At 51.0% G+C, this 24,872-nt stretch overlaps 1 protein-coding gene across 3 annotated transcripts in view; it reads right to left on the reverse strand.

Moving 5' to 3' along the window:
* The window catches only part of Kdm4a (lysine demethylase 4A), a 52,946-nt gene that overhangs the window by 3,300 nt on the left and 24,774 nt on the right, over nt 1-24,872 (reverse strand). For all 3 annotated transcript variants that reach the window (XM_006996136.4, XM_006996137.4, XM_076564882.1), the window contains exons 11-19: nt 24,501-24,871; nt 15,280-15,400; nt 9,863-10,044; nt 8,187-8,391; nt 7,665-7,741; nt 7,180-7,235; nt 5,106-5,214; nt 4,668-4,853; nt 1,285-1,455 (exon numbers count right to left, since the gene is read on the reverse strand). In XM_006996136.4, the coding sequence (XP_006996198.1) occupies nt 1,285-1,455; nt 4,668-4,853; nt 5,106-5,214; nt 7,180-7,235; nt 7,665-7,741; nt 8,187-8,391; nt 9,863-10,044; nt 15,280-15,400; nt 24,501-24,871 (1,478 nt within the window). The remainder of the gene's footprint in view (nt 1-1,284; nt 1,456-4,667; nt 4,854-5,105; nt 5,215-7,179; nt 7,236-7,664; nt 7,742-8,186; nt 8,392-9,862; nt 10,045-15,279; nt 15,401-24,500; nt 24,872) is intronic.

Raw genomic sequence — 24,872 nt, forward strand, 5'->3', positions numbered from 1 at the left:
AAAGATCTTAACTAATCTTAGTTTTAATTCCTAATGGAATAACTATTGATAGGTAAAATCCACAAATACACAGCTCTTTGAGAGCTTAAAAGCCTCTTAGAAAATAAAGCACTAAAAGCACTCTCCTGCTGGACAGAGTGAGCATGCGTGAGAGAAGACACTGACAGCTGGCCTGCAGCGTGGCGTCTGGCTTGTGTGAGAGCCTCTCAGGCCTCGGCTGTGCTACAGCAGACCCTCATCTTCAGGGTAACACTGCCCTGGAGCTCACTGTGCTCCTGTGAATGGCCCCGAGTTCACATTTAACACAGGCTCTTGGTTGGTGAACTTCTTGGGGAAGATTAGGAAATGCATCCTCGATGGAGAAGGTGTGTTACTGGGAGAAGACTCTGAAGTTTCAAGACTCTTAACCATGTATTCCGGGTGTGTGTGTGTGTGTGTGTGTGTGTGTGTGTGTGTGTGTGTGTGTGTGTGTGTGTCCGTCCCTGTGTCATGTCCTGTCCCCGTCACGTGTGCAGATCAAGATGTGAGCTCTCAGCCGCTCTTTCTGCCATGCCTTTGCATCATGGACTCTGAAAACGTAAGCCCCACATTAAGTGCTTTCTTTTATAAGTTGCCTTGGTCACGGTGTTTTGTCATAGCAATAAGAAAGTACCTAGGACACTAATTAATACGCTTTTGGCAATGAAGTTGCTAATGCAGTATAAATGTGTAAAGAAAGACCCAAATTGATAAATGGTTTTGCTCTTCTATGCTGGGTGCTTAGGCTCACACATGAAGAGGAAGGGCAAAGGCTAAGGAACCGGATAAGCCTTGAACACCGAGCCAGGAAACACAGGCCCAGTTCCAGGTAGGGCTCTAGTGTCTCCGAGGTAAGAAGGTGCAGCTTTTTCAGGGAGTTAGCTCTGAAACACTCACCCAAGAAGAGCCAAGAGCAAACTACATACACATCCCAAGAAGGCATGGCAGAAAAGAGGGCTGGATCGTTCTTTTAAAGTCACACAGCTTTTATGACACTGTATCAGCACTGGATTGCTCTCAGAGTGCAGGCTCACATCCTGCACCAGATGCTGTATATTTCAAAAAACTGCCGAAACCCTGACTCCCATGACTTCTAGGGGGAGGAAGCAGTACCCTAGCACTTAAACTCTTCCTTGAAAAGGAACCCCAGAATGAATGCTTCTTTCTGTTTGGGAACTGAGGGGGGGTGGGGCCACAGCCGGGCATCCAGCAACACTGAGACATCCTAATCCCCAGCTGCTCCCAGAAACTGCTTGCAGACATTACCACTATGTCCTCAGGATAAAGGTTGTCGCTGAAGGAGCCGTCATCAAAGTTGACTTCGTAGAAGGTCTCGGTGGTGAGTCTGACCACCTCACACTGGTAGAAGCGCCCATTCTTGTGCTTGCTAATGACCTTCTGGCCGGCGGTGATGCTCAGCAAGGCCCCCTTAGCACGCTGCAAGAAACAGCCTCAGTTACTCATGGACTGCACCGACAGGTCTGATAAACTCCCCTTCATGGGCACTGGGGGAAAATAAGCCAGGAAAAGTAAGACTGGGATGAACAGAAGCTGGAACAGGCCTTTCCGATATTCCAGCCAGGGCCATGTTTCTTTCCTCTGTAAACCTTGCTCACCTGAGCTCCAAGCCAACTGGTTCTTAGATAATACTGTCTTTTTCTTTGGTTGTTTTGTTCTCAAATTTGCAGCAATCTCCTGCTTCCCCTTCCCAAGCGCTAAGATTACAGGCATGCTCACCATGCCTACATACCATGGCATATTTTATCCAAAAACTCCAGGAACTAACCTTCATGATTTCCCTGAAACCAACCAAATAATACACACTAATATGTACAGCTCGGGTATGTGTCAGAGCATCTGGGTAGCCCTAGACCCTGAGCAACACTCCCCAATGACCTTCACGAGAAGGGCACAAGGACTGAGCTTTCCAGAAGTCCTCCTCTCCACACAAACTCCCCCTATTATCAGGGCCCTGCCATTGCTAGTAAGTGTCCTACCTCACAAACCCTTTTCACTGATGGGATGTCCGATGTCCTTGATGTGATGGCTCAGGTCAACCACTCAAACCCTACCCAGACACTACTGCAAACACGCCTCTTCACTATCCTCTGAACACGCGTGCTACACATGCCCCGACCTCAGGGCCTTGGCACTGCTGTTCCCTCCTCCCAAGATGCTATACTGCGCACTTGCTAACACCCTGGCTCTCTTCATCCCCAGTGTCTGTTCACTGATCCCATTCATCACAAACTGCTCTTCACATCCCTGTCCTGCACTGATTTTACCCACTGCATCATTTCTGCTCTGACATACCGTGTATTCATTAGTTTCCCGTGGATCTTTCAACTTGACTATATGTACCTCATGATACTACATGAAGACTGGGTAAATTCCTAATTGAGCCTGGGATGTGGCAGATGCTTAACACACATTTGAAGAGTGAATTATCAAGAAATACTAACAGCATGAATTCCCTCATAATCCCAGCAGCCTGTAGGTATATGGACTGCAGACTAAAGTCCATCATAAATCTGCCATCTTGTTCCATGACCAATCTCAGGTTTCCCAATCACCAAATGGGGCTTGATGCTATCTCAGGCTTTTACTCCAACACAGCCTCAGCTTCAGTTAAAGTCACTCCACTGTCCTGAGGTCTCATGCACACCTTTGTGAGAAAGCACCATGGGGCCCACCTGTAATCTCAGTAACCAGGCAAAGACAAGGAGGACTACCACAAGCTTGTGGTTAGAGCCGACTGCACAGTGAGCTGGAAGCATGAAGGGGCTATAGCGTGAAACCCAGGCCAAATCTACCAAGGATGATTGTTCTCGGACCCCAGACGGCAACATAAAGAGCTCCCGCGAATGCATCCTCTGGGACTCCCTAGTCTTGGGCACTAAGTAACTCGGGAGCACCATAATCCGCTCTCCATGCTGGGGATCAGCTGCTGTAATACCCAAATCTTTACTCCCCCCCTTTCCCCAGACTGCCTACTGGTTGCTCAACCCCATACTCTACAGACCTCAAAATTGATCCCCCTTTCACCCCTAACAACAGCCTCCCCCCCACCCCCATCATGGACTGGCAGCGTCCCTGTATTAAGATCCTACCTCTCAGAGGAGTAGCTCACACACCTGCAGATCACAGCCCTCTCCCCCCTCCCTGTTCTCCATCCCTTCACCATGGCAGTCAACCAGCTGTCAACTCTACCTGCTGCTGCTGTGTGGGCTCTCAGGGCAAGACATGTGTTCAAGGTCTGCCTCTGTGTTCACTTCAGCTCACCCTCGCTCCTCGGGTAACTGCCTCCTCTGCCTCAAGTTCTAACTCCTGCAATTCTGAGTCTTCTCCTCAAACAGTACCTGCTGTGACACAGAGTACACTCAAGGGCCCGCCAGGTGGCTCAGCATGTACAGCACTTGTGGCCCAAGCCTGAAGACAGACGTCAATCCTAGGAACTCACATTTAAGAAGTCATTCGGGCGCTGGTGGCGCACGCCTTTAATCCCAGCACTCGGGAGGCAGAGGCAGGCGGATCTCAGTGAGTTTGAGGCCAGCCTGGGCTACAGAGCGAGATCCAGGACAGCCAGGACTACACAGAGAAACCCTGTCTCAAAAAAAAGTGAAACAAAACAAAACAAAAGCCGGCCACTGTGACACACATCTGGACTCACAGCACCCCTATTTCGAGATGAGAGGGAGGACCAGAAGAGTCACTTGGGAACTCAGTGGCCAGCCAGCCTGGAGTGCGCAGCACAGCAGAATGAGAAAAAGTCTGCCTCAACAAGGAGCAAGGAGAAAACTGACTCCCCAGAGCTGTTCTGACTTCCATATGCATGCCCATGTATGTGCACATCTGCACACAACTGACTCAAAATCATGACATTCTGGAAGTTCTCCTCATTCAAAAAGAGAAGTAAACTCAAACGTGGTGGTCCAGGATTTTCACCCTTGGGCAATGTTCCCTTCCCTTGACTACCTGGGGGTTCCCAGAACCAGGCCAACATGTTCTTTTTTTTAATAAATTCATTTATTTTACATCCCAGCCGAAGGTCCCCTCCCTCCTCTCCTCCCAGCTCCTCCCCTACACTACTTCCCTCTGCCCCGCCATTCCACTCCTCCTCCCCTGAATGTTCATTCTTACAAGACTTACTCCTCTATTTCTGAAGCCCTGAACACTCTTCCCTCCGTCCATGTCTTTCTTCAGTGCCCACCCAGGCCCTTCCTTCAGGACTCCTACAGCCCATGTCCCCCCTTCCCTGCTCCGTCACCACTGAGAGGACTGCAAATTCCCTCCTAGGGGCAGAAAATGCCCAACTGCCAGAGGCATGAGCTCCCACCACACACAGAGCTGCTGTGACATCCCTCAGATTAACAGTCTAAGGAACTTCACAGAGGTCACCTGGGAGAAGCCAGCAAGGAAACCGACCAACCAAACAAACCCAACTAGCTCAGTGTCACTGACTCTGAAGGCCGAGGCAGGAAGTAGGCTCAGTCACCTCTTTCCACAGGCCTGTGGGGGCTGCCGACCGAACTTCCTCCATCACCCAGTAAGGTCACTCGGTCACCCAGGTTCCAGGACTCAGGAGGGAAAGGGTCATTTACCATCACATCGAGTACTGTCAAGGGGACGCTACCACGGTGCCCTCTCACCTCCAGATTGGGGATCCTGTGCCGAAAGCAGGTGATGAAGACCACGAAAGGCCAGTCATCGGGCTGCATCATGACCCCGGCAGCCTGGGCACAGCTCACGTGGAAGGCGGTGGGGCAGCGGCCGTGCGAACACTGCACACAGCAGCCGGCGCTCCTTTTCCTTCGCTTCTTACAGAAGACGCACTTCTGCAGAGGAGAGGGAGCGCGTGAGTCCCTGGAGCGGCAGGCAGTCCGCCTCTTCTTGTTCTCCCCCCGAAATGACCAGAGCCAAGCCCCTCCCAAAACATGAGCACACCGAGGGCCTGCTCTAACCGAATGTAAAGTCCCCATGACGTAACTTAACGATCAAGAATCCAACTGACCCAAACAAGGGTGACGGAGGCCCTGAGCCAAGTAGACACGTGCTATGCCGATTCCGTAAGGCCCTCCCTTGCTTACCAGTTTGAAGCGGGGCAGAGGGATTTTGCTCACATCCACTGGACTTCTTTCAGCGATGTTGACAAACCTTGCTTCTAGAATTGCCACAGCACATGAAACATGGACCCATCTACCAAAAAAGGAAGGGCTCAGTCACCTCTTTCCACAGGCCTGTGGGGGCCTGCTGACCGAACTTCCTCCATCACCCAGTAAGGTCACTCGGTCACCCAGGTTCCAGGACTCAGGAGGGAAAGGGTCATTTACCACATCATCAAGTACTGCACGCACAATGCCCAAGGCCAGTGCACGATCAACCCCCTTACACCACCTCCTTTTTCTGTGGCAAAATAAACAGAACCATAGTTGACCTAGTGTGGTGGGTTCAGGGGAGCAAAAACTAGAGAGCACTACTCAAGGTTTCCCCGCCCTTTTGGGAAACAGACGTGTCCCAAGTGGGGAAACCTAGGCTTGTGGAATCTCTTCCTATCAGACTGTGCTGCTCTTCCATTGGCAGTGTGTGCTGAGTGCACAAGGCCCTGGCTTCAGGCCCACCTAGCTCCACCCATGAAAACCTGCAACATCCATGGAATCGAAATGGTGTGCATTACTGGAAGGACTGCTGTTGGGAACGGGAACAGGTCTCTTTGGGTGGCCTTAGAGTACAGAACAGGGATTAAAGGGCAAAGGTGAGAGGTTAAAGCAGAACCATTTCCACTCTAAATAAGGAACTATTACCAGCCAGCCCCACCCTGCCTGAGAGAATTATAATGACCACGACTAACAGCAGCATGCCTTTAAAGAGTGCAGCACAGCCAAGCAGCCAACCATGGCAAGCAGCATGTTGGGGACCCTGCAAGGTGGGACACTGGACCACCGTGGGGTTTTACTCTGAGGCCGGCTATTCACCCCCAACTGCTGTTAACCCGTGTGTGCAACTCCCTAGACAGAAGCCCTTCAGGGGGCAAACCCTCAGAGAAGGTAAACCTGAGACAGAGCACAGAGATGCAACTCAATGAGAATCAGCTGAATGACCGCTGAGAAGCCCGGAAACATCTGTAGACTTAACAGTGGGTGGCCTGCCTAAGCTCTTCTCAGTGTCCAGCTGTTCCCTTGAGGACATCTGCCCATTCTCCAAACACCAAGTCTGGCCGGGGAGAGCCCACTCCATGGGAAAGTGCTTGTAACCCCAGCCTGTGGGAGGCTGAGGTTGGAGGATCACCAGTTAGACATTAGCAGGGATTACACAGGAAATTTCAGGAGACCTTATCTTGAAAAAAAGAAACAGGGCTGGAGAGAGATGGCTCAGTGGTTAAGAGCACTGGCTACTCTTCCAGGGGATCTGGGTTCAATTCCCAGCACCCACATAGTGGCTTATAACCATTTATAACTCCAGTCCCAGGAAATCCAAAGTCCTCTTCTGGCCTCTGTGGAAACCTGCGCACATGATATACATGCAGGCAAAACATCCATACACATAAAATAATTTTTTTAAAAAAGGAAAAAAAGCTGGGCATAGTGGCGCACACCTTTAATCCCAGCACTCGGGAGGCAGAGGCAGGTGGATCTCTGAGGCTTAGCCTGATGTACAGAGTGAGTTCTTGGACAGTCAGAGCTACATTGTGAGACCCTAGCTTGAAAAAGAAAAAAAGGAAGGGAGGGAGGGAGGTACAGAGGGAAGGGGGGAGGAAGGGACAGAGGCAGGCCAGCCAACTGAACAAGGTCAGTGTCCTCGCTCCCAGGTCACAAAATGCCCGTGTCATTTTCACAGGGCCGTCAGGCATCCCTCCTGCATGTTGTCAGCTCCTCTCAAAGAAGGGTGCGCTTACACCCCGCCCGAGAGGACAGTGAAGTTAGACGGGCAGTCTAGGGCTGCCTGTCGGGATGAGTCTTGGAGATGCTGCTCCAGCCTCATGCCATGTGCTGCCCAAGTCCTCAGCACTCACTCAGGAGCAGTCACCGCCCTCACAGCTGCGCATGCTGCGTCAGCACTGGGCACCGCCCTCACAGCTGTGCATGCTGCATCAGCACTGGGCACCGCCCTCACCACACTGCGCATGCTGCTTCGGCACTGGGCACCACGCACTGGAGAACTCACCTGTCATCGTTGGCTCTCTGCAGGGCCCCTCCACGCAATGAGCATAAACAGCAGTCCTGCCCAGAAAGCAGAAGGAACAGGTTACCGACAGTTCATTCCCATACAACCTGCCCTCCTGAGACTTCCTGCAGACGGCTCTGAACTACACCAGTGTAAGGCAGGTGGGCCTTCAGATACATGCCCTGCGGTCAGGACTCCCCTGTGAGAGACAGGCCATAATCATAATTATAACTGCATAATGAATCATTTGAGCCCCGTTCTGAGACTCCAGACTCAGAGCTTACTTCTTCAAAGGGAGTGTGGCTCTTCCACAGGACAGCTACCTGGTCTTCCCCCACAGCACTAACAGCTTCCAGATCCACTCTGACACCACAGAGTACCATCCTAAGCCAATCGCCGTGGACATAAATTATGTCCGGCATGGAACAAGGCTAGCCCTGTCAACCCCAGTCTTTGGAGAAGTTGGGAGAGCACAGCATACTCACTTCCTCCAGAGCATTGGCTGAACATCGAGAACACATCCATTCTTCAGAAGCCTTTGTGGGGGGCACCCCATAGCAACCTAATAACAACATCAGGAAGAGCAAATGAAACCCAGTCCAGGGGCTGGGTCAGAATGTGCATGAACACTATGCTTCCACAGAGACCATTCCCAAAGACAGTCAACCACACAGAAATTCCTGAAATCTGACCCAGAGTCCCCAGGGCTCAATCATACAGTATGGTCTAGAACCCAGGAAAGTCAGAAAGTGTGGATTCACAGGCAATCTCCCCAGTAAGTAGCCAGGGACTACTCCCCAGATAACCACAACCCAAGGGACTCCAAAGTTGACAGGCCTTTGGGATGGATGCTGGGACCACAAGGAAACTCATCCACCAGCAACCAACTTCCCAAGAATCCATGAGCGTCCTCCGCTGTAGGAGACTGGGAAGGCCAATGGGCGTCAACAACTTCCAGCAAGCAGGCCCTGCTGCTGGGACAGGAGGAAAAGGTGAGAGGTACTCACTGGCATGGACCCGGACACTGCACTTTTTGCAAGACACTAGCATGCTGGTGCCATCCTCCTCCAGGTAAGGTGTAGAAAGGTTGATGTCTGTGCTGCAGCCAGTTGTGGTAAAGCACATTTCTGGGATCAATGGCTTGGTCCTCTGAGTCTGAACAGCTGGCTCCGAAGCTTTCCCACAGTTCTGACTAAAGCTTCCAAACTCCACCTAAGTGAAAGGCAGAGAACGCGCCGCCGCACGGTGAGCACACGCCCGGGCCCCACGCTCTCCACCTGCTCCATCAGCAGAAAGCTGGGCCTCTTACTGGTGTGACTGCAGCTCCAGCTCCCGGGTGCACAGCCATTATCCTGAAGCTACTAATTGAAGTTACCTCTAATGACTCAAAATCAATTTCTCACAGCAGCATCAAACAAAGGCCCCTGGGGGGCAACTGAGAAGAGGGAGCGAGGAAGAGGCACCTGGGATTTCAGTCTTCCCAAACCAAGTGTTAATAAAACGCACTGAGACAGCAGCAGCAAGGCACTGCCTGTCCCCAGGTGCTGCGCATGGTGGCCCCACTCGGGAGACAGCACCCAGAGCCCATGTTCCTAATGGAGCAGCACTGATTGCCTCGGAGGGCCGTGTCAGCAGGTCACCTGAACTGGGCAACAGCTGTCACATGGCTGGACCCCCACCTGAGATTCCTGGCTCGGGGCCTCTCTAGGAGAACATTATGTTACACACTGCCCTTGGCAAAGTATACTCACTGCAGATATCCTCGGGCTCTGCCGCTGGATGGCACCATTATCCCCATTCCAAGGACAGAGTCTAGAAACATGGCCCCCTCTGAGCCTACGCCATTCAAGAAACTCTGGCCCCCACCTCGTAGATCTGCTGTCAGTAACAATCAGGCCAGTCACGGCCCTCGCAAACAAAGGCACAAACGGCCCTTTGCCGTTGCTCTGTTAACACAAAGAAGTAGTGGGCTGTTGACCCAGTATGTGGGTCTAGGTTCCATCCTTCTGCAAGCATGAGCCCGGGCCTGGCCAAGCTCAGGGCAGCTGGGCCACGTTAGCTGCTTACCTACTGCCACCCCGTGTAGGACCCATCGAAGCCTGAGCCGGTCACCTGGCACCTGCTGCTGTGAGTTCCTGAGTTTGACCCCAAGTGATCCATGATGGTGAGGCCGTCAGTGCCCCGGCATGAGCAGGTCACAGTTGAGCCCAGCCTTCACTGTGCCAGACCTTCTGCCTCTCCCCTCCCCCACCCCCCAGCTGTCTTCTGGCCAAGCAGCACTCACTATGACGATGAGGAAGGAAAGAAGACCATGGCACACACGGGAGCCTGGCTCTTCTTCACTCACGGCTGACTCACGTGGGAAAGAAACGGCAGTCTTGGATCCCAACTGACCAGGACTGCGCAGCACCAGGCAGAGAGAGCCCCAGACCGGGAGGGTGAGAAACATTACGCTCTGCAAACAGCGAGGGCCATGTCGTGTGCAAGGGTCACCAGATCGAAGCATTCTTAGGGTAGGCTCACATGGCTGGGTTATCTGCCCGGCAGATCCTCACCACAGAGCTGACAGGATGAGAAGGCTAGAGGAAAAGGCCCCCTAAAGATAAGCAGTGACCTGCCTTGCCCGCACAGTGAAACCCAGCTTCCTCTGATTGCGGGCCCTGGGTGCCTAGAGCGAGCTCACCTGGTGGTAGGTCTGGAAGATCATACAGACAGCACAGTGAGGAGCCTGCTGGGCCATGATCTCATTGAACTCCTTTTCCGCCTCAAAGTTCGGGGGTCGGTTCTGCCACAGCTGGCTCAGAGGCTTGGCCCAAGCCTCTGTCTCCTCAGCCTCCTCCTCGGGGGTCAGCTGGTCGGAAGTCTCTAGAGGAGGAAAAGGGGGCAGGAGTCACAGCAGCCCTGCACGGGGGTGGGGGTGGGGTGGGGTGGGGGTTTTGCCCACAGTGGAGCGGCTCAGCTGGAGCCCCGGGCCCAGGTCAGAACCAAAGTCAGGGTTCCAGAGATGATGAGAGGGCAGGGCAGAGCAGTACCAAAGGACTCCTTTGAGGCCTGGATGGCTCAGCTGGGGTAGGAGCTGGGGTGAGGGGGGGGGGTGGCTGTACTGCTTTTTCTGGTCAGAATGACTCAAGGTCTCTATTCTTCCCCATGCTTCAGGCACTCAGCCCACTCTGTTCCCCTCACAGCTGCCACATTCAACCCTCTGCCCTCCGAGGGCAGCAGAATAAAGCGCCAGCCTGTCAGAAACTATGCCATTTGCCTCCCAAATGCCAGGATGTCTAAGTCCTTCCTCTTAGGACTGTCCCTTCGGCTGTGCTGGGCAAACAGGGAGAGAAAACAGAACTGATAAAGCCTGAAAGATGGCACTTCACGGCCCTCGTCAGGACTTTCCCTCTCACTCTGGAAAGTCCAGGGAGAGGGTTCCCCCTGACTGGGGAAGGACTCCTCAATATCTCAGAGGATGAATCTTCTTCCTGGCCATAAAATGTTCATGCCAAGTTTTGACCAGGAGCTTATGACGGAGAGCCTGCAGGCATAATCCAACCAGTCAGGAAAGAAAAACTGCTATTGCATTTTCAGAAGCTGGGGTGAGAAAGAGAAATGATAATCCCAGAGACTATCAAGTGCTTGCTGGACCAGAGACTCCTCATCTCTCTTCAGTGTGCTGGGCAACAGGTCCCACAACTACGGCACCCTTCAACACAACACAAGAAAAGTCCTTCTCGGGCTGGAGAGGTGGCTCAGAGGTTAAGAGCACTGCTTGCTCTTCCAGAGGTCCTGAGTTCAATTCCCAGCAACCACATGGTGGCTCACAACCATCTGTAATGAGATCTGGTGCCCTCTTCTGGCCTGCAGAGATACGTGCAGACAGAACACTGTATACATAATAAATAAATAAATCTTTAAAAAAAAAAAAGAAAAAAAGAAAAGTCTTTCTCTGGGAACATCTTCTGATGATCACTACAGAAATGTAAGGCAATGGAAGTCTCCTCACAAAGCAAGATGGAAGCAGTCAGGTACAAAGCCCGCTAGTTCCTGGAACACCCAAGGTCAAGGGGCAGAGGGCAGTCTTCGTGACTCTGAATGCTGGGAGGAGGAACCTTTGAGCAAACATCCCAACAGACTGCTACCTAAGCAGGTGTGGTGGCTCAAGCCTGGAGGGATGGCCGCTTGATGTAGGGATGAGAAGCCTGCTGCTGTATCTTCCCAGGCCAAGGGTCTGGTGTCTGACTGACAGGAGGCTGGCTCTGACGGTGCACCCATCAGGTCCCACAGCAAGGCCACTGCATGCGGGACTGTGTGCATACTTGTAATCCACTGCAGTGATACTGCGCTAAGACAAAAAGCACTCCTTTCCCCAGAGGCCCCGAGATCTCTGTAGACTGCGGTGGGCACACCTGCACTGTGGGCACACCTGCACCGTGGGCACACCTGCACCAGGTGCCCATCTGCTCTCTTCCACTCCAGCACCATGCAGGCAAAGCAGTGCCCCTCCCCCATCACGGTCATGTTTCATCTAAAGGGATCTGGCAGCTGCCATTGTGTACAGCTAAGTGAAGGGCCACTGTAGCGTAAGGAGGTCGATGCAAGCAGGTCACATCAGCCTCTAAGAGAGCCCCATGGTTCAGACTAGAGCCAGCGTGCCTGACCCAAACATGAGGGACCAAGATAGTACAGAAGAGACAGAAATAGACATGCTCATAGCCCCAGTCTTCGCATACGGACATCTGTTCTGCTTACAAAGCCAAAAGTGGCCCAAATCATGCATATGTGACTAGTGACTGCCAAGGGGAAACGCTCACTGTGTTAAGGGAAAATTGCAGGAACCAGATTTTAACAGTTTACATATGTAAACCTTCACAGAGCCTTCCAGTCAAGACGTGTGCATTTCACTAAAAATGTTGTACTTCCAATAAAAATGCCTTTGTAAAAAAGTCAGCAGAAACAGAGCATGGTGGTATAGGATTGTAATTCCAGCACTTGTGAGGCTGAGGCAGGAGAATCATGAATTCAAACCCAGTTTGGCTACACAGCCAAGTCTATTTCTAAAAGGAAAAAAAAGGTGGAATAAAGATATATTAGACTAACAAAACTAAGAATTCTAAGTATAATGAATAACCTTTGTTTGGTTTATATGAATTTCAAGGGGGGGAACTCTACTGAATATATTCTTAGGTTAAGCCAGGGAAGAAAGGCAAAGCTGGACTAAGTCTATTTAGGTAACTAGTGCCCAGATGTACAGAGAGATTAACAGCAGTGAGTTTATTTAGAGGCAATCCTTAGAGGATGCCTATTGGTGTACTAATGTGAAGTGATCTAGCTGAGCCTGGTAAGCAGGCCTGTAATCTCAGTTACTCTGGGGGCTAAGGCAGGAGGACCAAAAGTTCGAGACCAGCCTAGAAAAGCTGGACAGGTAGAGGTCAGGTGGGACTTACAGATGAAAAGAGCACAGGGAAGAAAGAGGGCAGAGTCACCAGGAGGCACAGAAAGCAGCAAGATGAGCATGCTGTACCGAGAAAGGTGCCGCCATGTGGCAGAGAAGAAACATGGGTTAATGTAAGTTGTAAGAGCTAGTGAGTAACCAGCCTAAGCTATCGACTGAGCATTTATAATTAATATCAAGTCTCTGTGTGGTTATTTGGGAGCGGCTGGCAGGACAGAAAACCCTGCCTACACTGCTTGAGCAGGGCGGAGTAGCACATACCTATAATCCTAGCGCCTGGAAAGTGGGAGGCAGGAGGATTAGGAGCCCAAAGCCAGCCTGGGCTACACTACACCCTGCCTCCAGAATGTACTAGCAGATAAACTCACAGCAATGTTCTGAAGACAACATGCAGGGACCACAGACTCTCCACCCTTCACTCTGTCGTCACAAAAAGTGGAGGGAGATTATATCAGCTACATTATTTCAAAAAGACACACTTAGACACAGTTTATGCACACTCAGACATGACTTATGCAGGCCTAAGAGTGTATGTATTCAGTATGCACATGCTCTTCTTTGGAAGATAGGCGAAGGGTAATTTTTCTTTTGCCTCTTGGAAATGTTCCGTTTTTCCAGTTTTCTACAATATATTGCCTTTTTGTTTGTTTGTGGCTTTTTGTTTCTTTCTGGAGACAGAGTTTCTCTGTGTAGCCCTGGCTGTCCTAGAATTCTGTATGCAAATCAGGCTGGCCTCGAACTCAGAGATCCACTTGCCTCTGCCTCCCTGGTGCTGGGATTAAGGGAATGTGCCACCAACACGCAGCTAATCTGTGTCATTTTAAAACACTGAGGGAGGAAATCATGCAACAGGGAGAAGCTCTCGGCGGGGCTGGAGTACGAGCTCAGAGGCACTGCTGGGACCCACTCAGGGTCAGTCCAGTCTTCTGACCCCGGGACCTGTCGGCTGTCCCTACACCCAGGCCGCTCATGCTTTCTGGAAGGAAAACTGAGATGAGCTATGAGAGCACATGGAGGAGAGGAGGAGAGGAGGAGAGGAGCAGGATGCTCAGCACTAGAGCATCATCACCATGCAGGCAGCTCTGCTTCTAGAAGATTCAGATGACAGTACCTGCTGAGGCCTGCCAGCATCCTCCTTCCGCTCCAGGCGGCTGAGCTGACCACTCTCTGCTGTGGTCACGATGAGTTTCAGAGCCACACTTCCCATTTCTACTTGCACAGGTCTTCAGTTCCTTTTTTTGATCTCCTTCCCAGGCTCCTCTGCCTAGCAATGCCCCAGCCTCTGCTCACCCTTCTTTGCCTTTACAAAGGCCTTTATTTAAAAATAACCCTTACAAAAACACATCTGTGTCTTCCCATGTCAACATCCTCTATCCACACAAAACTCGGGTTTTTGAAGCTACCCAAAAGCCTTAAGACACCATGAGTTGAGGCCATCAACTCATCCATCCCCCTGTGGCACACCCTCCCAGCTCTAGAGACCGCTGTCCAATCCAGCTGGCTCTCTCCTCAGTACTTCCACTTCTCCAGTTCCTGCCACCAGCATCCTAGTCCAGCTGGCCTAGGAGCAGCCCTCCTGATGCCAACCTAATTGTGTTCAAACACACACAACCTGCTTCAGACACACTTCCATGGCTCCTAGACGCCTGTGAGAAACGCCTCCGTAGGCTCGTGAGTGGGGCTGCCCACCCAGCCTCACTCCCACTTGGCTCCTCCAGCTCATCTCCATCTGTAGCCATGCCCTTGAACTTGAGCCACGCTGACCTGATGACAGTTCCTCCGCTCTGCGTACTCACGCTGTCCCCTCAGCCTCGATGGGAGACCTGTCGGCCCCACTACTGTGGGAGCATCTTGAGGGCACGTGCAGTAGAATATTTTAAGGCTGTTACTTTTGATTATGCTGCATTTGTTTAACTCTGAAGCTGTGTTACTGTGCCCGTGTAAAACACCTGGTGGTCTAATAAAGAACTGGCCAATAGCAAGGCAGGAGAGAGGCGGATGGGCTGGCAGGCAGAGAATACATAGAAGAAAACTGTGAGAAGAGAAAGAAGTAGCTGGAGGAGGACGAGGACTCCAGGGGCCAGCCACCCAGCTACACAGCAAGCCATGGAATAAGATTTACAGAAGTAAGAGAACCAGAAAAGCCCAGAGGCGAAAGATAGATGGGATAAGTTAAGGAAAGCTGTCAAGAAACAAGCCAAGCTAAGGCCGAGCATTCATAAGTAAGAATAAGCATCCATGTGTAATTTATTTGGGAGCTGGATGGTGGGCCTCCCAAAAAAAAGAGTCAAATATCAAAAACAACAGGCATGGACATATCTTAGTCAGTTTTGTATGTACACATCCAGTACAGGGCCTGGCATCATTGACAGGATTTACTATCCTGAAAAATCAGCCCTGTACCTCCTAGCTGAAGAAAATAAAGAACCTACGTGCAATTACCCTGCATGGGGCCCAGTCCACCAGTCTTGCACTGAAGTGAGGAAAATTCATTCACAAACCAGGCACAAGAGAAAGTCCTGTCCTCTGTCTGGGATACCTGGAAGAAGAGCTAAGCCACGGGCCCTCGCTCACCCCTGACCTCTGATGCCCAATGGGAGCGAGGCTCACTGTGGTGATCTGCTTCCCTTCTTGTGAAGAGGGGAGACAAGACTTACCGTCGTCACTGCCGCACTCCTGCAGCACAAGTGGGTGATGGCGCGGGAGCTTGCTTAAGGGCTGGCGGCGACCCTTGGTCTTCTTGGTCTCCTCCAGGGAAAGCATGTACTCGTCTGCAACCTGAGCAAAGCGGTGAAATCAGCTCGTGATGAAACTGGAGGCAGCTATGATGACACACACCTGTACAGACCTGCGAGTCTTTCCACTCGGAGGCTGAAGTGTGAGGACAGAGAATCAAAGGCAGCATGGGCTACATATGCAGCACATCATCTCAAAAACAGGAAGGAAGGAGGGGATCCAGAGACCTGGAGGCAGAGGGGAGCTAAGGGGAGAGGAGGGACACAGGAAACAAAAAAATAAAAAACTGACCACCACACACACACACACACACACACACACACACACACACACCACACCACACCAAAACCAACCCAAAAGCCCTGCCTTGGGGCTGGAGAGATGGCTCAGTAGTTAAGAGAGCACTGGCTGCTCTTCCAGGACCTGGGTTCTAGCTGTCACACCTACACGGCAGCTCACAACCATCGTAAGCTCCAGTTTCAGGGAACTCAACACCCTCTTCTGTATTCTCAAGCATATTCCCAGACATATAAGGAGGCCAAACACACATGTGTAAAATAAAATAAAAATTTAAAGCAATTAAAAAAAAAAAAACACACATCTTAGAAAAGCATAAGCCACAGTGCCGGGCAAACTATAGTGTATACTAGTGTATTTTAGAATTTTGTCTTGCTTCCTGGCCTTCTCAGAAGATGCCCGAACTGGAGGACAAGCCGAGAACCCTGCCACTTTAAGGTCCCTGCCATGAAACACATCGGGGCCATCAGAGCAGCTGAAGCGCCCCTTCCCTGTTCCGATGCCTGTGCTGGGCAGCAGGGCCGTCCATACTGAGAACCCAGAAGACAAAGGTCCCTAAGCCATCGCGGGGACAGCCGCCCTGCTCAAGTCCCACCTTCCAGCCTGCTGAGCTCTGCTGTGGCGACTGCTGACACCCTAGTGAGCTGCGTTTCCTCTTCTCCAAGAAAGAGCACCCGCCAAGATGGAGCGTGTCTGCCCTGCGGCCTAGAAGCTAAGGGAAGGTTGATTTAACACTGCATTTGCATCATGCCCGAGCAAACATAATTAGGTCTAAGATGTACAGGACTGACGAATACTCCGTGAGTTTCTTTTTAATCAACATCCTTAAAAATTGGTTGTACTGACATTATGAGACATGGGCTCGGCAAAACCATTAAGCGAGGAAATGAGGCCTAGAAGTCGGCCACTTTCCAACACTGACGAAACTAATGCCTCGGATCTACAAAAGGGTGGCACTGCAGGGCCACTGCAGAGGTGCCAGAGCTAGAGAACAGCACATGGGATCGAGAGAAAACAATTCTGTACAGGTCACATTCAGGCAGAAGAGCGTCTGTTCCCGCAAATACAAGCTGACCCACAGGTTAGGGTCCATGAGACCACTCACTCAGCAAATGTTGACTAACACCTCTCAGGAATGGAGGCGGTGTGGAGCGATGGACTGACAGGACAGGATCTAGTCTCCCTGAGGGAAAGGGGCATGGAACACACAGGAACGAGGCGAAGAGTGAGGATGTTTAGTAGGCATGACCTCTGACACACAATCAGTCTTCCAAACAGACCCGAACTGCACAGTGCGCCCAAAGCAGTGGTTTTCCAACGTACAACGGGACACCATGGTGCAGTGCCGTGTACAGGACCAGACTTAACCCTCTGCGTCACAAAACAACGTATGTGAGGAAGGCCCCTCACAGCCACCACTGAAGTGAGCAGGAGGAGCTCTGGGTACCATCTCCCTTCCACCCAAACATCTCCTTTTACCCTTGGATTCACAGGCTTCTTTGAGGGCTTTTGTTTGTTTTGTTTCGTTTGAGACAAGCCCTTATGTATCCCAGACTAACACGAAACTCCTGTGTAGCCAAGGATAACCTTCAATTCCTGCTCTTCCTACCCGCACCCAAGTATTGGGATTACACAGGTCCATACCACTGCGCATGTCTGAGCAGAGCTGGAGATAGAATCCTGGGCACACTCTACCAACCGAGCCACATCCCCTGTCCCCTGAGTCACAATTTTCAAATGAGTAAGATTTCACCACTTTTTTAGTATTTTTTTAAATGTATATGAGTGTTTGCTGCATTTATGACTAAGCACCACGAGCCCACCTGGTACCCAGAGGTCAGAAGAGAGCATCAGGTCCTCTGGAACTGGAGTTACTGATGACTGTGAGCCACCATGTGGGTGCTGGGAATTGAACTCAGGTCCTCTGCAAGAGCAGCCAGGGTTCTTAACCACTGAGCATCCCTCTAGCATGAGATTTCACTTTTTTAGAGAAATTCTAGTCTAATTTCTTAAAACACTATTTCCCTATGAATGACCTAATTCTGCACATTTTTAATTACCTATAAAGGGATAAAATAAAGGCAAAAAATCACTATAAATTAAATTTGTAATTCATCATAAAATTCACAATATTCTGTGACTTCCTACTTTGAGCACACCTCAGTGACAGGCTTGCACCTGGCATGCGCAGAGATATGCAGTGAGAGAACAAAGAAACCAGACACAGTAAAGAATCTAGACTGGCCGAGCACGGTGACGGTGACGGTGAGAGGTGGCTAAGACGGCTCACCTGGCTAAGGACAGGGACGACAAACTAGGTCACACACATAGAGTGGCACAACACGGATACAGGGCCTCCCTTGTTAATCCTGGGAAATGCGGCGTTAAAAAGTGCATATGTGGCAGACAGAATGTCCACAACCTAACCCTGTGAACATGTTATATTAATATGACGAAGGAGAATTAAGATTGATAATCAGATGACTGTAAGTAGGGGGATTATCCCAGATCATCTGGGCAGGACCAATATAATCACTAAGGCACATACAGCACCAGCACCAGTCAAAGAGGGGTCAGGAACCTTGTGCAGAATATTCTAGACCCCTGACTGCAATAAACCTGGGCCCCGGGTTCCAGAAATTTCTGTCTCCTCTTCTAACATGTGGCTCACAGAGTTGTAGTCAATGTTGCCAATGAGCTTGTTCTGCACAGCGGCAGCAAGTGTTGTTCCCAGCCTTGCGTGAGCAGGCACTTCTGCAGCAGACACACCTCCACAGCTCCAGGAGCTGCAGGGAGCCCTGCTCTGGTGCTCTAGCAGGACGCTGTCACCCAACCTAGCTTACCAGGTAACTCTGGACAGAGCCTGGAGGGGGTGCCAGCATGCACACTGAAAGCAAGTGGCCCAATTATAACTTGGGAACACCAGGGGTGGGGGTGTGAGCACTTGAGACACACGGTGCTCAGGAACCCCGATGTTTCTGAATATACAGACAGTGCTATCAGATCTTCGGGGATGGGCAGAGCTGGTGAGCTTCCAAGCCAACCTAGCCGGTCTTGATGCTGGCTTCTCACTAAAACAAGCCTGACCTTCAGTCACTCATTCCACAAGTACAGAAGGCTCACGGGCCAGGTGCCAGGGACCAGCTAATGCCAAGGGATGGTGGATAAGACAGAGGCTGCCTTCTATGTGCTCATCTTCCTTTCTGACATGATACCTGCAAGGCTTCCAAAGAGAATGGGGACTCAACACAGAACAAGAAGTTTCCAGAAGTGGCTCTGACGAGGGCTGGTCACACGGAGGAAGGTACCTATGCCAGGAGACCTTGGAGGCCACCCTTGTCTCCTCCCACTCCAAAAAAACATCTACATCCCGGGGATGGCAGACGTGAACGAATTTACTGCCGCTGAACAGGACACTGGAAATAGAGCGAAAATGGTGAATCTGTCATGTTTCAATACATTTAAAAACAAAACCAACAGCCCTATGTGTAGCCATTCCCTCCCAGGTCGTCCACCTGTGCCGGGAGGCCTATTTCGAGCCAACTCCCAGGATCTCATCACTTCTCTCCCCAAGGATCCAATCACTAGGATGCCCCCCACTTAGCCCACCCCCAGGATCCAGCCCCTCCTTTTCACATCCTCTTCAACCTCCCCCACTCAGCAAGCTCCTGCCCTTCAATTCAAGGCACACTTGGCCACATCTCCCACTGTCTTGAATCCACCTCCCTGGAGCTGAATACGCCGCTCTCTCCTCTCCACTCCGGCTGTTCCTTCTCATTCTCTGACACGCACAACCCCTCCACCACACCCCCCCAACCCCTGCCATCCACCTCCACCCATGCTAGTGCATGCCCTCCGACAACCTCCTAGGAACTGCCTACACGCATGCATGCCCGACATGCCCAACCTACATGCCCCTTCCTCGGCATACCTCACAAACAGAGACGCTCGACATGCCCTGAACTAACTCACAAACCAAACACTAAAAACCCTTCAGTTTTCTCTGATTCTCTATTTTCACCGATGATGCCCTTGCCAGTCCAGGAAATCAAGCCAAAACCTGAGTTGCCTGAGCTGTGCTATGTGTCAGCCATTCTGTCTCCCAGTCCTGGGCTCCTACGTTCCAGAAACTCAGGTGCATCTTCTGCCCCCACCTGTCACCACAGTCCAGGTGACTATCTCTCAAACCACAGGAACAGGTTCCCTTTTTATATTTTTTTGGTTGGTAGGTTTTTTGAGAGAGGGTTTCTCTGTGTAGCTTGGCCATCCTGGAATTCCCTCTATAGACCACGATGGCCTCAAACTCAGAGAGATCCACCTGCCTCTGCCTCTGCCTCCCAAGTGCTAGGATGAAAGGTGTGTGCCACCATCAAGGGCTTTTCTTCTTTAGATTCTTTTTCCTCCTTTCCTGGAGTAGAACAAATACATGTAAGCTGGGTATGCTGGCACATTCTTTGACCTCAGCACTAGGGAGGCAGAAACAGGTGGATCTCTGTGTGTTCAATGACAGCCTGGTTAGATAGTGAGTTCCAGTTTAGCCAGTGACACACAGTGAGACCCAGAAGAAAAGAAAAATAGTCAAGAAAGAAAGAAGTTATATGGCCTCTGGTTTAAAGCAGAATGGAGAAGCAGGCCAGGCAAGAACCCGAGGTCAGACCTGCAGGCCAGGCACCCTCACGCTCCCTCCAGCACTCACGTTCCATCTTTGTGCACTTCCGAGTAGATCACGGTGTTCAGTCTCCAGACACTGCATGCAGAGCAGACCCAGCATGCTCTGACCTTGGTGTGGGCTATCAGCATCATGAAGAAGAGAACACTCTCCTCTCCCAGACTCTTGCTCCAATCTCATTCTGTCTGTCTACCTGGTATGTTCCTCCAAACTTCAAGGCTGAGACAAAAACGCCCTTCTCTGCATCCTGAACTCGTTCAGCCCAGCCAGGCCACCAGCTCTTCCAAGGGGAGCTACATCACTCATCATCACGCAGTACTGAAACCATATGCTCTCTCTGTCCACACTCAGTTCTCCAGGAGCTGTGGAGGTCCTGTAAGGCAGTGCTGGCCCACAGGACACAGGCCCTAATGACTACAAAGGTTAAGGAAGCAGGCGGGTCAGACAAGACCTTTTGGAGAACTTAAGTAGCTCAAAGCTGCCAGCACACACTGACAGAACAGAGAGAGGAATTATTACGAAGGAGAATCCACAGAGATGAAAAGGAAGCCGAAAGCACTCAGGCTTTCCAGCAGGACTGAAAGGCATCTAAAGAGAAGCCTCCCTACCCTGTGGATTTCGATGGCAAAGGCATCTTGGCTTCTGTCCACGCCATGGATGCTCAGTATGCATCAGTGAGTTGCAATCTGCCTTCTGCAGGGGGAGTACATGCTGGTCTGCAACCTCACCATGTGGGAGCTTAGGCAATGCTTTGTCCCTTCCGGGGCCTGTGGACATCCAGGACGGCCTGTCCCTGGGTCATCCATCTATTTGAAAGTCAAAGAACAGCAGGACCATTGTGCACAGGTTAAAAAGTCACTTTGGTCAATCATATTAGCTGGTAGCAAAATGACATCTAACCCAATTTTTTTTATCCATCACTTAATTGATATCAAATATGAAGAAAAAGAGATGACTAGTATTTATTGGCTTGCTGTAGGTTCTCCAAAAACAAAACTAAAAACCACACCAAAAAACTCTAGTAAGATTAATTTACAGTAATAGACTGAACAACATTCATAAAATATTTAGGGTCCATTACATCTTTGATATTTGCTAGCTACTCTTTGGACTGTGACACAGAAGTCGGAATTCCGCAAGCAGAGGACAGAGGGGTGAACTGCTGTGCCACACCAGGGTGGGTTGGCACCCGAGGGCTTGTGAGGCAGAATAACAAGGTGGCAGCTGCAGGGGTTAAGATGGTTTCCAGGCTGAAAAGCGTTCTCTTGTGGGCGCTGCATTGGGGGTACAGACAGCAGTGGTGGGTGCTGCATTGGGGGTACATGAGCAGTGGTGGGCGCTGCATTGGGGGTAGAGAGCGCAGTGGTGGGCGCTGCATTGGGGTAGAGAGCGCAGTGGTGGGCGCTGTATTGGGGGTAGAGAGCGCAGTGGTGGGCGCTGCACTGGGGGTACATAAGCAGTGGTGGGTGCTGCATTGGGGGGGTATATAAGCAGTGGTGGGCGCTGCATTGGGGTACAGACAGCAGTGGTGGGCACTGCATTGGGGGTACAGACAGCAGTGGTGGGTGCTGCATCGAGGGTATAGACAGCAGTGGTGGGTGCTGCATTGGGGTAGACAGCGCAGTGCTCAAGGCAGGGAGAAGGAAGCATGGTGGTTATTAATTCCTTAGCCAGCAGCCACTATGAGATGCACGCAGGAAGTCTGCAGAAACTGAGCCCTGACACTCGGAGAAGTGGGAGAATTACCCGGGTACTGAAAGACAGGGGAGGGAGGGCTATGCAGTGGCCATCCACCGAGCCTGCAATCTGTGAGCTTGATCCATGGGATCCACACAGTGGAAGAAGGAGGGGAATCCATTCCCACCTCTCACCTCCACTTGTGTACCATGGCACACAACTGCCCACAAAGGTATACAAAGTCACCCACAAAATGAATAATTGGAAAAACACACACACACACACACACACACACCTTTTTGTTGTTTTAGTTTTGTTTTGTGAGGTGGGGTTTCTCTGTGTAGTTAGGCTCACAACCAAAACAGTTTTTTTTTTTTTAAAAAAAAGCAGAGCATTCCTTAAAAAATAAAAAAAATTATCCAGGCAGTGGTGGCGCACGCCTTTAATCCCAGCACTCGGTAGGCAGAGGCAGGCGGATCTCTGTGAGTTCAAGGCCAGCCTGGGCTACAGAGTGAGATCCAGGACAGGCTCCAAAGCTACACAAAAAAAAAAAATACAAGCTTTTGGAAGCTTGGAAGACAGTGATAGCCATAGTCCTAGCACTTGGCAGGCCGGGGCTAGAGGATCTTGAGATCAAGGCTACATACTGAGTTCCAGGTCAGCCTAGGCAACTTAGTGAGAACCTTAATGATAGATTTGTCTGAGTTTTAAAAAGAACGGATGATGTGTATGAGGCAGAAGCAGAGTCAGGAAGTAGAAAAGTTCAAGGCCAGCTTGCACCATCTCAAACAGCAAGAACCAAGCGCCAGCGAGGTGACCCATAGGGTAAAAAGCACTCGCCACACAAACCTGATGCCCAAAGACCACACACATACACACAGTTGAAAATAAGTATTTTTTTAAAGGATAGGGGCAAAAGGCAACACTGGGGGATCAGGAACATACATGGAGGATCGACAAAGACGGCCCACATGCGAAGGTGACAGACGGCAAACTCACGAAGGATTCCTACTTTTCAAAGACATCCAACCCAACAAGTTACTTCATCTGGAAGGAAGAAGAAAAGGTAGGTGGACTCTGCAAGTTCGAGGCCAGCCAGGGCTAGAGTGAGCTGTTACTCTAACACACAAGGAGAGGGGAAGGAATGTGGCCACTTGGGTGTCATTTGCCACAGCACACACGGAGGTCAGAACAACTTCAGCAGCTGGACCTCTCCTTCTACTATGCGGGAGCAGAATCTGAACTCAGGTCAGCAGCCCTGGCTGCAAGCATCTCTGCCTATTAGCCAACCTCACTAGCCCTTTCTGTTGTTTTTGTAAGGCAGGGTCTCAAACACATCATGTACCAAAGAGGACCATGAACCCTGCTCCTACCTCTACCTCCCAATGCTGGGACCACTGGTGTGCACATCAGGCCCGGCTCGCCACCCTTTACCCTGACTGTAATCTGGACCATACAGGCTGTGAGGCCAGGGACTGAGGTTATCTGGGAGAGGTGAATCAGCCGCAGCCAACTGCAGGAATACTCTCAGCATGGCAGACCTGCCGGGAGCCACAACATACAAAAGGAAGAAAAAATAGTTCTGGTAAAAGTGAGTACTAGGAGGAGGCCTGAACAAACACATTTCCATGTGCAGCTCTGGGAATTCGTCCTGGTCTCCAAAACGAAGATCTATCAATGATGAGCTGGGATTCCACAGAGCAGTGAAAATTCCTAAGAAGAAAATGCCCTTGAATATCAGGGTGAGAAAGGCCATTATGATGGTTTGGATAAAAATGGCCTCCATAGGCTCATATATTTGAATGCTCAGTCACCAGGGAGTGGAACTAGTTGAAAGGATTAGGGGGTGTGGCCTGGAGGAAGTGTCACTGAGGGTTGGCTTTGAGGTTTCAAAAGCCAATGCCAAACCCAGTTGTCTCCCTTTCTGCCTGAAGATCAGGATGAAGCTCAACTACTTCTCCAGCACCATGTCTGCCACACCTATTGCCATGCTTCCCGGCATGATAGAGGACCAAATCTCGGAAACTGTAAGAAAGTCCCGATTAAGTGCTTTCTTTTGTTCGTATTTGCAAGAGTTGCCTTGGTCATGGTGTCTCTTCACAGCAATAAACAGTGACTAAGATGCCACCTCATCTCGACCCCAACATCTGGGCTGCAACCACTGCCATCCAAGCCTCTCTGCTCTAGGCAAGGAGTCAGAAGAAGGGCACCCAGCCTATCAGCACATCCGACCAAGCATAGACTCTGCGCTGTGCTGTCCCTGATGCTGAGATGTGGTCCTCTGGATCAACAGTCACACACAGAGAAGAAGGGAGGAAGACAAGGAACGTCACCTGGCATTCTCACACAACCAGTGCAGGCAGCCGATGCAGGACGAGACAGAGGGGGCCTCCCCCCTGCCTTCTCACACTCCTGCAGCACCTTCACCCTCACAGGCCCCTCCTTCACAGGATGCCTCGCAGGGCAGTGGCCTCCCACACCATGGCACGGAGCCTGTACCTCTGCCAGCTCCTGCTCACTGATGCTTCGCGGGGCGCTGCGCTTCTTCTTCACGCTTGGCTCTCCCGTGGCGGCCCTGCCGTCCCCTCTGGCGTAGCTGTGCACGGTGAGAACTCCTGTTTTCTCCTGGCCTTGGCAGGAGACAGACTCGCTGGTTTCAGAATCTGAAGAAACTGAATCTTGAGATGAACTGGAGCCCAGACTGGAAGAGGACTTCTTTTTGGAAGCTGAGAAGACAATTCGTCCTCCTTCAGATGCGGGATTCACAGAAAGGTCCAGCGCGGCTGCTTCGGGCTCCTCGTCTTCATCCTCCTCTTCTAGTTTGACATTCTTTAGCTCTTCAAACTTGACATCAGTGGGGTCAGAGTAATC

This window comes from Peromyscus maniculatus, chromosome 2 (genome assembly GCF_049852395.1).
Source record: "Peromyscus maniculatus bairdii isolate BWxNUB_F1_BW_parent chromosome 2, HU_Pman_BW_mat_3.1, whole genome shotgun sequence".
Lineage (NCBI taxonomy): Eukaryota > Metazoa > Chordata > Mammalia > Rodentia > Cricetidae > Peromyscus > Peromyscus maniculatus.